The sequence below is a fragment of the Bombus vosnesenskii genome, unplaced genomic scaffold (genome assembly GCF_011952255.1).
Source record: "Bombus vosnesenskii isolate JDL3184/JDL3185 unplaced genomic scaffold, Bvos_JDL3184-5_v1.1 scf7180000013353, whole genome shotgun sequence".
Classification (NCBI taxonomy): Eukaryota; Metazoa; Arthropoda; class Insecta; order Hymenoptera; family Apidae; genus Bombus; species Bombus vosnesenskii.
This window is the reverse complement of record NW_022882989.1, coordinates 67,876-80,507: the sequence shown is the minus strand read 5'-3', so window position 1 is coordinate 80,507 and position 12,632 is coordinate 67,876. Positions and strand designations below refer to the sequence as shown.

Here is a 12,632-nt window from a genome sequence, read left to right as displayed (position 1 = left end):
AAACAATCAATGTATAAGTATATCGAATGAAACGAAATCTGTTGGTAATCATAATGTAATTATAATTGAAATACTGTTTGCTTCATCGAAAATAATAAAAGATTCGGAATATAAATTTGGAGGTAAGTGAATGGGTTTGAAAATAACGCGTTAATAGCTAGACATCAGTAGGAAATATAACATTTAGATATAGCGGAATACGACTTGTCTACTATTTGTTTATTACGGTCGTCCAGTCTTATTAAATTTTCGACATAAGTATGCATGTAAGTTATTATGTAGGTCTTGCAAGATTTTGCACAGTCATTAAGGATTTATCGAGATGTGAAATCGTACCGATTTCTATCGAAAGTTTGACAATGGAATTATAAATTATCTTAATCTTCAACTAGAGTGTATTTCCCTTCTAACATAGATGATATGTAATATTCACTCCGTTTTTGTCTGGTTTATATATTGTATCTAAAAAATCGCTAATATAATTATATATATCAAAATTTTAAATACACGCGCGTAGTGTTTGATACAATATATATATATATCAGTATCATTGTATTTCATAACAACATATGTATTCGTCTGGTTTTCCATTTAGATAAGGGAGAAAAGTGATAATGTACTATTGTGTGTACGCATGCAGAACGTGCAACTTGAAAAATAAGAGTGGGAGAAACTCTTTTCGGTGTTGGACTATAAAGCCACGATCAACCGATTGATGGATCGTAGTGTCTTTTTTGCGATTTACTTCGGAACTCGACCCTACCTAACAAATCGTGTGTACGCTTGAGTATTTTTATTAACAATATGATGCATTCCCATGCAACGAAAAGGGTCTCTATCATTTCTATTTCGGGGCGGATGCAGATACCGGCATCCAAACCAAGAGGTATTTAACTAAAATCTAAAACCAAACTTATTTTACCATATAAGTATGTATATCTCGTTTCATATTAATTTTATTCGTTTCAATTTCCAAGTGTCTCTCTTCTCGGTTCACCAATACCAATAACAGAACAGCAATATCTGATCAAATTAGCGTCATTGACGAAACAAACATGATCTTTTCATAAATAAATCTTAGATAGGTTTTAAAATATATAATATCATTTATAATAGAGTGATTTATTTCTAATAATGATTTTCTTTCATACATACGTTTTAGACAAAGTTCGTTTACGCTTTTTATTATTAGGTATGTCTGGTACTCACTATAGAAACTACGAAAGAAATAGATTTGATAGTGGAATTGTTCATTCTAGAAGATAAAATCGATGTATGGAAAGCAATATCTGATTTTGATTTAGTGACATTGATCAAAGATAAATTTTATTTATCACGACTTGTGCGAAGATTGGTGACGTTTGTCCTCATTTAAAATCGTGCTTCTCACGTGCTTGGATTCTCCCACTCGTGCAATGATTTTTTATATTTAATATCATATTCTTACCATCTTTTCAAGCCTTTTTTTTAGCCTTCGCTGTCTTTAAAGTGGTCAATAAATTCATTAATTTTAAGTGTTCCATTAAAGTTGTAACGAATATTAGTATCTTTATCATATTACTACATACATTAATGATAATTAATATACCTATATACATATTATGTACATATGTATTCGTATAGAAATATCTTTTCTTGGTAAAATCTACTTGACGGTATACATTAAATATTCGTTTAATTGCGAAAATACTTAAGAACACAATGTATTTCGTTCAACGTGCATAGCATAAATACGTGACGAATCGCTTTGAATTCCAAGACATGACGCCAACAGTTCGTCAATGTCAGATTTCCCGCGATGTCCTAGAAATATGGAATAAACGAATCACTCATCCGCATTCTCTGCATTGCACGATCGTGGTATGCAAGAAATATAGAGAATGCAACAAGTTACTTCAAAGCGGTTGATAATTATCGTTCAAAGGTTTTAACAGAACTTTAAACTAGTATCATTTAATCGTACGATAACATGCTATCGAACAGCAACCAACGAAACTTATAAACGGACAATAGGAAGATAAATCACGGATTAAAAGATTAATGTTATTTATGAAATAACAATCGTATCCGTTCATTAATTTTGATTTAATCGAAACCTTGAATGGAAGGAAAGAGAAAAAAAGAATGTGCAAATAAGATGTAACAATAAGTATGTATTACCTAGGTTCTATTTTCTATAGTCACGTTATTCGCGTTATTTAAATTATACTTTCTTCTATTATTTCTTTAAGAGTCCTTAAATAAAATATTACGTATTTAAAAGTATGAATTTGTGTAAAATAAGAGTGATAATGTATCACGAAAAAATAGTCTGTTCTTTCGGGAGAACAAAATGAAACTGGTTGAGAATGAAATGAAAAGCAAAAAGAATTTTGCGATTAAAATCTTATGTTTCAAATGCAATCACGTCTGCGACGGTGGATCACGTGAGAAGCACGTGTAAATGAATACTATTCATAAGCACGATACATCTATAAAATTTTATTTCGCTTTAAGCACGATTTTACAATACCTAATAAATATGTAAATAAAGCAAAATAATATCTACAAAATGAGTATTATGACATAATCACAACTAGCATAGAATGAATGATCTACAAAGAATTATCGCTTTCTAAAAGTTTTTGCTACAGCTATCGAAATAATAAGGTTATAACTAACCTTGTAAGTAAAACAACAATTGATTTTCCTATGAGTTCTATAGTAGCATTAGCAACCAATTTCAAATGCAGGATTTTCTAAAAACGTGTTTCATGAATACTTATTTCTTAATTAATATCTTTACTTGAAACGGATGACACAGCACTTTTTTCCAACCTAACGGTATGCCCTTTTTAAATGATAAACACTTCATTTATTTATAACGTTTAAAGTTCATAGTAAAATTGACATTATACTCTCTATAACTATACATGTATATCGCGTACGTCGATCATTTGTTTCTTACCACTAATGAAACTCTTTAATTTATAATTTACAGCACGATACGGATGTAGACACACACAGAGTCTTCTAATGGCACTGGGCTTTCTCTGTTGTTATGCCATTAGAGTTACTACATCAGTGACGTTAGAAGCAATGACTAATGCCAAATCTGCAAATCCTGATTTTCCAGTATGACCATTTTCCCATCTTTCGATCTGCTTACTAATTATTCGTCTGTTGACCATTTTGTAAAATGGATTTATATACAGAAAGCAATATCGATTCGTAGAAAATTAACACCTGCAGTTAACGGTGTATTTATGTAGATGGCTATTAGATATTTTGAATGTCAAAATACGTAATAGTTACAACGAATAAATCTCATTGTCAGATTAGTATCTGTGATTTTATATGTCCATCGTAATTGTAAAATGTACAAGTATGTATAAAATGGTTCAAATGATTCAAATATACTTTGTATTGTACATCGACTAATTACTTGAATTTAATTATTGATTCTGCATATTCTATACGCAATTTATATGTAAACGGGTGCTAAATTCGGTACGGGTATGTATAGAAGGAATTTAGCGCGCGTTTACGTGCACATTATGTGCATACGTATTTAAATCGAATCGCTTTCTATACATATACATATATAGCACAAATTCTCAAGCAAAATAAAAAATATTAATTTTGACAAAATATTACAATAATACTTGTTAAAAAGTAGAAGCTACGAAACAATTTGCTTCTAGGTTATTCTCTACAGTTTTCATCCTTTTCATTGAAGGAATTTCCATGGAAAGACGCCACAAAGGATATAATTCAGAGTTCTTTCTTCTGGGGATATGTGTGCACGCAAATTATTGGTAGCATAGTGGCACAAAAATGGGGAGCTCATAAACTTTTCTCACTGGCACAATTCGCATGTGGTTTGGTAACACTTTTAATTCCCGTACTTGCCGAGTACTGTGGATGGGAAGCGATTTGTGTTACTAGAGTAATCGCCGGTTTATTTCAAGGCACTGTTTTACCGTGTCTTCACACATTACTTTCGAAATGGGCGCCTATGGACGAAAGAGGGAGAATCTGTAAGTATTTAATGTTTTAATGATTTAATGAATACAAATTTTGATCATTGAGGCAGATTATGAATATTGATACGCAATGATCATTTAAAATGTTGTTTCGATTCCAACAATACGAATTATATTAGGTTATTAAGCCTTTATATCTTTGAGCAATTTTCACACGAAAAATCATCAAAAGGCTGTTCTTTGACTCTTTTGGTTTTCGAACCATTATTAAACCAATCGATAATCAAAGTAATTTTATAGAATCGTTTGACAACGATAAGAATCTTTTCAAGAAATTGTATCGGTCATCGTAGTTCATTGTATCTAGACAACAGTTAACATCCATTCATGATTTCTACATTTAACGATCTCTTTTAATTATCTTAGAAATCATTAAGTTTGATATTTCATTTCACTTACTCGACTGTCTTTGATAAATTATTTTCTGTACATGAGCGTATATATGTATCTTTACCTACAGTACGTATCTTTTGTACATATATAAATTATACGCGTTTTAATAATTGATGTAAAATTTCAATAAAATAACGTCATTAAAAATTATTCAAATGAAAAATATTTATGATGGCAGTGAAAATTATTTTCTATATTTCATTTTCTATATATTTTATTATATTTCTATATATTTTATTTTCTATTTTTGACAATCAGTATGTTAAAGTGGATGACAAAATTAAACAGATGATAATTTTATAAGTGAAAATAAATTAAGAACATAGACTATACAATTACTTTTAGCAATCGAACGCTTACACCAGTAATTATCAAAAGTATCTGACATATTTATTGCACGCAACATTTAGCGACCTTCGTTTATGCCGGGGGCTGGATTGGAAACGTACTTTGTTTATGGAGTACTGGACAACTGTCAGCTTCTCGTTTGGGATGGCCTAGCTGTTATTATGTTTGGGGCTGTATAGCAATTGTTTCCAGTATTCTGTTCTTTTTCATCGGTAAAGAATCACCCGCTGAACATCCAAGTATACCACAAGATGAAAAAGAATACATTGAAAATAGTCTTGGAATGATAGAAACAGAAGAGGTAAGAATAATAGTTCCTCATCCTTTCTGGTTAAACCTTCCTAATCTAAATATAGGCACTAGGTATCTAAATTTATAGTATTTCATATTAAACATGAAAAACGACAAAGACATTGTGATCGCAAAACACGTTATAATTTCAGTGTTAAAATTTCTCATCACATTTTATAAAGAATAAAGAAGCAAGCAGAAACGTTTAAATTATAACAAAATTGTAATATTTTTCTAGAAATTATCAACTCCTTGGATTAAAATATTAACCAGTATTCCAATGTGGGCACTATTGGTTACACAGTCTGCTCACACTTGGGGCTTCTGGATGCTTTTAACAAAAATTCCTTCGTACATTGGATCAGTCTTTGATACCGACATACAAAACGTAAGTAACAGATAAAATACATCCTTTGACATATTCGTGTTAATTTGCATGTAACGCGTATATTGACAAGTTTATCCGATTGTTTAGCATCCTTACAGTAACCTAATTATTTCCTATTTTTACAAGATCTCTTTCAACTTGTCCTTAAATAAAATTGTCGATATCAGAATTTGAAATAAGATATTAATATAATGTAACAAAACTCGTGATAATGTTTCTTTTCGAAGAATATAACATCAGTGTTTTCACGCAATTGAAGAGTCCAGAAGAAAAATAATTCTAATAAAAATAAATAATAATAATAAAAAGAAATTTAAATATTTGCTACCATATATTAGAAATTAGGGAGAGCTATTAAATTGCGTTACTATACTATATGTATATACATATAGTATATGTATATGTATAATGTATATACGCAGGGAGTTCGGCTACTATTTCTACATAATTTAAGGGGTGATTTTTGACGTCGAAATAAGACAAGAATCAAGAATAAAAAGATTGCGTTTTCGGCTTTGCTTTTTAGTTATTGACAATTACAAATCGACGAAAATATTCCTGCACGCGAGCAAACCTCCTTACACGAACGAAAGGAGGTCAGTCTAAGCAGCGGAGCGCATAGTGATTTTTAATCCGAACGACACGTGAGCGACAGCTTATCAGATTATTAAATAATCTCACGCAACACTTCGCAAAAGAAATGGTAGATTGAACATTAAACTTGCTTACTCGTCGAAATCCATAAGAGCATATTGAAAACCGCCCTATGAAATTTCCAAGTAAAGAGGATTAATGTTTTCTCTAATCTTTTGCCTCCGCGAGTATTCACAGCAAAATCACACACGCACCGCGATTGTCCCGGCCACGGGTGTTCATAAAAAATACAAACAAATTACAATAGATGTTCCATATGTCCTCCGTTTTCTTGTAAACAGAGCCTGACTCTTCTCTTAAAATTTTGACGTATTGTGTCTTCGTGTGTCCTCAGTAGTAAAAGCCGAGAGGATTTAAATCTGGGGACCGAGCAGACCAAAGCACAGGTCCTCCTCAACCGATCCACCTGTTTCCAAAACAATTGTTTAAATGCCTTTGCATTGAGTTGGAAGAATATGGTGATGCGTTCGATTTTTCGACTCATCCATTCGCAAAGATTTTTTCTTTTTGAATTTTCTTGAATATATTTTACAGGATTTAACGTACCGCTATTCCGCAATCGTTGGTCTATTTTGCAAAATATCTTTGTGCTGGGTCTATTCCTATTGGGATATTTTTCGGCGTATAAACTTCGCGCTTTTGTATTATTGCCGTCCGCCGCAACATAGTAAAAGTGCATGTCCGAAAGTTCTTCAAATGTATACATATTGTAATAAATATGGCTACAGTATAAATACTGCTACACTGCATACACATAACACTCATTACGTGCACAGTACACACATCAAGTGCACTGTACACATAATACACTCAAATGACATTCTAACTTAATATTTTCAGTTCTTTGAAAGTTCCTCGTTGACTGTCAGAATGACAGAACGATCTTCAAACTTTACATAGAGGTTCATTAGAGATTGCCATTGAAAAAGTAGACTTACGTTTACCAGATGAGTTTCAAAAATATCTCAATTCTTCAAGCCTTATGGTCTTTAGTTTTTATGAATGTAACGTGTTTTAGAAGAAAACTCTAACATAGAAAAGAAGCATTATTATTTATTTTGAAGCAAACATGGTGACTATATTCGTGGAATAATATGAAATATTAATTTGACATTTTGTAGCATCTGTTAAGAAACCGAATAAGTTTTTCGATAAATATTCACTTTTCATCACAAAATAGCGTTATGTCTTATGAATGTCAAATTATATATATATACATATATAACGGAAAGAAAACAGCGGACACGATACAATATCCTTTCCTTTGGACTCTTCACTTGGAGGCCCACAGCTATTTACTTTCATAAATACTCGAACAAAAGTTTAAAACTAAATATTTATTTTGATCTATTTTAGAATGGTCTATGGAGTGCACTACCATATCTCACAGCATGGATTTGTAGTTTCCCAATTAGCTATATTTCGGATGTCCTGATTAAACGAAATATTTTAACCGTACAAGCATCGAGAAAAATTTGTAATACGATCGGTGAATGGATCCCAGCAATTGCATTAATCGGTCTTGGATATGTTACTAAGGAAGAACCTGGAATAGCAAGAGCACTTTTAATATTCGCTGTTGCTAGTAATGTTGCTATTTATTGTGGACATAATGTCAATCATATGGATCTTAGTCCAAACTTTGCTGGTCCTTTGATGGGTATTACGAATACCGTGGCAAATATTTGTAGCATTTTGGCTCCGCTAATTGCCAGTATCATCGTTAAACATCCGGTATGTATAATAATAATTCTTTGTTATTTCTAAAATAATTTACTCTTCTCTATGCAGTTAGATTATTCTATTATTACTGACTTTTCTTGGCATTCTCTTGAAATTCAGGCAGATAGAACTAATGAACAGTCTGAGTTTAATAACATTTTAGATATGCTTTATTAAGAAAAAATAGAAATCATAAAAATTTGATCTTTTGTAAGTCGAATTAATACTCATGTCGTTGCGTGTTTGTATCCCTTCTTTTTTCGTCGTTATTTTTATTTACCATATATTGTATACAGTATACGTATTATTACTTACATAATATGTACACTTATAACAGTTAATTAAACGGTAATTGGGTTGATTGCTCCAACCTGTATACAAGTTAGAAACATTTTTTGGAAAGGATTGTACTTTGCAGCTTTTGTTAGTAAATCGATATTTCAAATATCGTCAAAAGATAAATTGCTTCAACTTTACCATGATAGCATACGAGTAGAATTTTGACGTTCTATACTAACAAGAATAAGATTCCAATTGACCGACTTCAATTTTAATGAACGTTTGCAAGTTGATAGTATAGTTGATAGTATATATATATACCTTCTACATACAGAGTGGGGCATACAAATTGGAATACCTAAATATCTCTGTTACTTAATGATCATATAGAAAAAACTCCACAGGACAAAAGAGAGGACAACTTGGAAAGGCAAGTATAATGGTAGATAACGTTGGTAATTATCGACATCTCAATTATCTTACTGATTTCAATAATTTTTAGATATATTTTAGGAATCAACATTTTGAACAACTTTTTTCTATACATATAACCACCATTCAGTTACTGAAATATTTGCAAAAAATTATCGGTATCACCATAGTGGATTCTGCCTACTATTGAACGATCATGAAAGGGTATGCGTCGGTATTGGTGGCTGGTTGCCACCTCACGACTGCCGGATAAAATGACGCCTAATCCAAACCTATATAAACTATAAACAAAAATAAGAATTAAGTTTGCTTGAGGTGTCATTTTATCTGGCCGTCATGAAGCGGTAAACAATCAATAGTAACGGGTGCCCTGTCACGGACGCATGATTATAGGCAAAATTCACTGTAGCGATATCAATAGTTTCTTGTGAATATTTGGCAAACTAAGAGCCGAGCCACGGTTATATATAGGGAGAACAGTTGTTCAAAATGTTGATCTCTACAATGTATCTAAAAATTATCGAAATCGGTAAGGTGAGTAATATGTCGATAAGTACCACTAAAAAAGATGACGACGATCTTGAAATGTCATTAACAAAATTACTTTCAGACAATATTTTCCGAAACTGTAGAATAGCTGCCTATCCTCAAATTCGGATAATTTTTCAATATAGTTATAGAAATTGATATTTTGAACAACTTTTTTCCATATATATAAAGGGTATAGTCACTTATTTTCCGAGATGTTCGCGAAAAGCTATCGGTCTATGGTATCGTATGCATAAGTTTGGTTACCGGCCGCTGATCGCTATCTTCTGTTTATAAACGAAAGTCGGACGAATCTAAAGACCCTGCGCATAGCTGCATATACGTGCATATATATGCATACGTGAATATTATCAATGTATTGGTTTTAGGTCCCGATTCTCATTTATACTAATAACTTGCGAAAGCTCGTTAACACCAAAGTCAACTAATTGGAATATTTCTCTTGTAATCTTCTTTGCTATTGCTTAACTATATCATAATGATTTGAGAGACTGAACTGAGGTTGCAAAATGGGAAGAATGTAAACTTGTCACAGGTTCCTTAATTATTAATATTTTATGTCGCATACTCACAAACGTTTTTATATTAATAATTCATTAATGTACTCTAATTATTTAAGATAATATGTGAAAAAGTAAATAATCTAAATCTTTTATTATTTTTCAATCTTCAGAATAGTGTTGAGGAATGGAGAAATATGTTCTTTTTAACATCCATAATATATTTTCTTGGAAATTTGACTTTTATTGTGTTTGGTACATCTAAAATTCAAGAATGGAATGACCCTGTAAAGGAGAAAAAGGATATCTCTATGAGTTCTGCAACTGAATCATCGATGGAAAAGGGATATGCACAAAGAGAAAAAGATACTGAAAAGATGGATCTAGGAAAAGAGTCGTAATATTGCTCTGATACTAAAGAATATAACATTATTCATAAAATGTATTGTAAATATTGTGATTGCAGAGTGTATTATTATTTTATTTGCAAGTGTATGCGAAAAATATTTTAAAATGTGAGTGCTGTATGTACATGAATATTTATGTGTATTATATTTAATATTTATTACAAAATATATATATATATATAATATAATATATATATAATAATATATATATATAATATATATAATAATACTATATATATATATATATATATATAATGATGATTAATGATTATATTAAGCAAACAAGTTTATTTAAAACATGTTACTGAGTTTTAATATGTTCTGACATAGATTTCCAAATTGTTTGTATAAGACATAGTGTACATAAAATAGTTAATGAAAATGTGATAGAAGTTACTACAAGTAACATAGTTGTTTCACCAACTGGTATTGTCCATACGTTTTCCTTATCCTGCAAAATGGATGCAAAAAGTAAAACATTTCTATTTATAAAGATAAAGATAAAATAATTGTATTACTTAAGTAACAAAGTTTATTTTTTACCATGATATATGGAATCTCTCTCCATTTAGGTACAATCTCTACACATGGAGAACACAAATCAAGTTTAGAAACTCTATAATCCTTAATTCTTTTTTTACAACCTAATAATAGCGTTGGGTTTGGTAAAGTAATGTTCATGTATTTATTACTATCGTTGGCATGTTGATAACGTTGATGTATTGGAACTTTTAAAGCACATTCTGCACGACTCAAATTCGAGCAAATGGTTACAGCTTGTGTCTGTGCTTCCTCAGCAAATAACTCGATGTCAACCTCTCCATTAACACATGCTGTACTCTGAAATTGTGAAATCTGATTTGTATATATGTGAATTAAGATAATTTCATATATATATATATTATATACTTTAATTGTATTTCTATCAACTTACAATTCCAAGTCTTCTTAAATTAGTCAATTCATTAACATTAGCATATAAAGCAGATGGAAGTTGTAAATAAATGGCTACGTAACATTCTTCTATAAATTGATCGATATGTACTTGATATATTAAATCTCTGTAAATAGAATTTTTCGTGAAAAATAAAACAAAATGTTTTAATGATTTTGATAAATCTTTATTATTTCAGTCTGTGTTATCCAAGCATTTTACCAAGATAGATATATATATATATATTTAATAAATGGGACATTTGATTCATATTATATAAACATACATATATCATACATATAATTATTATTAAATAAAATAACAGTATATATGGAGCAAGCTATAGTAGAACAATTAGGATTGAAATTCTTAATTTCTACATTTGTACGTGATAAAAAATAATGGTTTCTATTATGTAAAAAAACTTACAGAAATTATCTATGTTTTTATCTTATGAATAGTACATAATGATACATAATTTGCTTTTTGAATAAAATTATCAACGTACAATCAAATTTCACCCGTTTAGATTGGATAATAGACTTTTTTTTGCTTTATTGTGATACCATGGTCTAACCTATGAAATCCCGTTCCTTGCACTTTTAATGAAACACGAGCATCTAATTTATCACAACTTATTACAATTTTCAAAATAAGTATGTAAAATAAACAAATTTGTACAAAAGATTGTTTAACGAAACTTGATATCATTTTTTAAATGTCTATAATTACATCGTTTTAATTATGCATTTTTTTCTGTACTTTCATGAAAGCTGAATAGGTATCCCTGGTTTGTCATTTATGTGGCTCATTTATGGGGCTCTCGACAGTTAATTCTAATGATTCAATAACTCTTATAACACAATAAATACTTTATTTATTATAACGAGAAACTTAAATTACTTGTTTCACACTTTAACACTAAACCGAACTTCACAACAGATTTTGATCAAACTTTATGTGCTTGACACGTTTTAACACTTTAAATTCTCGTCTCTAACTTGCGAACTGGCGTAGGCATGTGGCTCCCTCTAGCGTGAATATCTTGTATGATAATAGGATACATTCTAGCGCTGCAAATTTAACTGTACAGTAGCGTAGTCAAGGCAAACGAACTAAAGTTATTTAACAAATTTATTGACTAAATGTCAAAATAATTTATCAGTAATAACTGTGATCACTTTCAAATTTCGTATTTACTTTCGTTACCATGGGAAGGAACATTGCCAAGGCAGCGATGGTTACTCTGCGGCCCAAAATGTAGAATCGTTAGAACCGTCACGCTGAGCTGAGAGTTTAAGTAAATTTCATAATGGTGCAAATCTTTAATAAAGTATTCAATCTATTAGTTTTAAATATAAATTGTTGTTCAAGTTAATTTGTTGTGTATTTCTTCATTTAAACATCGAATTAGTTTTTTCGAATTCTTTGAAGTTGTTATGCAAACAAAGCGCTTCAGCACTTCATGTGCCGAATTCCCCAATATATTAGAAAGGCCACGCAACACTATTTACAAAAAGAATTATGTTGATAACAAAATAGAATAATTGAAATGTATGTGCAATGTGATAAAGTAACAAATAGCAAAGTATGAATATAACAAGATGTCATCATTGATAATATTGGTAACTAGTTTTCTTTTTCGGAAAGCAGGAAGCTTCTTTAATTTGAAGTTGGTGCGGTGTACTTCTTAAATTAGGTCACAGGGCC

The 12,632-nt window shown here is 30.7% G+C and overlaps 2 protein-coding genes across 3 annotated transcripts; one reads left to right on the top strand and one right to left on the bottom strand.

Moving 5' to 3' along the window:
- The first annotated feature begins 641 nt into the window (after positions 1-641).
- LOC117237011 (putative inorganic phosphate cotransporter) lies at positions 642-10,118 on the top strand. The gene is made up of 7 exons (XM_033500527.1): positions 642-886; positions 2,981-3,114; positions 3,719-4,019; positions 4,829-5,067; positions 5,296-5,445; positions 7,456-7,833; positions 9,755-10,118. Exons 1-7 carry the CDS (start codon positions 805-807, stop codon positions 9,980-9,982), a joined length of 1,512 nt encoding a protein of 503 aa, XP_033356418.1. The 5' UTR covers positions 642-804; the 3' UTR covers positions 9,983-10,118.
- Positions 10,119-10,262: 144 nt separating this feature from the next.
- Positions 10,263-12,350, bottom strand: LOC117237012 (phosphatidylinositol-glycan biosynthesis class X protein-like). 2 transcript variants are annotated; one of them, XM_033500528.1, is made up of 4 exons: positions 11,500-12,350; positions 10,923-11,049; positions 10,532-10,843; positions 10,263-10,439 (listed from the first exon to the last, which is right to left on the bottom strand). In XM_033500528.1, exons 1-4 carry the CDS (start codon positions 11,631-11,633, stop codon positions 10,290-10,292), a joined length of 723 nt encoding a protein of 240 aa, XP_033356419.1. In that variant the 5' UTR covers positions 11,634-12,350; the 3' UTR covers positions 10,263-10,289. The 2 variants fall into 2 exon arrangements, with proteins under 2 accessions (XP_033356419.1, XP_033356420.1); XM_033500529.1 differs by having other exon boundaries at positions 10,266-10,439; positions 10,532-10,828; positions 11,500-12,346.
- Between the last annotated feature and the right edge of the window lie 282 nt (positions 12,351-12,632).

What these genes read in the sequence shown, in the direction of transcription:
- LOC117237011 (XM_033500527.1), top strand. Translation starts at nt 805, where the DNA reads ATGATGCATTCCCATGCAACGAAAAGGGTCTCTATCATTTCTATTTCG. An exon ending in GGACGAAAGAGGGAGAATCT is followed by an intron (nt 4,020 to 4,828) that starts GTAAGTATTTAA and finishes CGCAACATTTAG; the next exon opens with CGACCTTCGTTTATGCCGGG. An exon ending in GTATCATCGTTAAACATCCG is followed by an intron (nt 7,834 to 9,754) that starts GTATGTATAATA and finishes TTCAATCTTCAG; the next exon opens with AATAGTGTTGAGGAATGGAG.
- LOC117237012 (XM_033500528.1), bottom strand. Translation starts at nt 11,633, where the DNA reads ATGATATCAAGTTTCGTTAAACAATCTTTTGTACAAATTTGTTTATTT. An exon ending in ATTTAAGAAGACTTGGAATT is followed by an intron (nt 10,844 to 10,922) that starts GTAAGTTGATAG and finishes TATACAAATCAG; the next exon opens with ATTTCACAATTTCAGAGTAC. An exon ending in GAGAGATTCCATATATCATG is followed by an intron (nt 10,440 to 10,531) that starts GTAAAAAATAAA and finishes TCCATTTTGCAG; the next exon opens with GATAAGGAAAACGTATGGAC.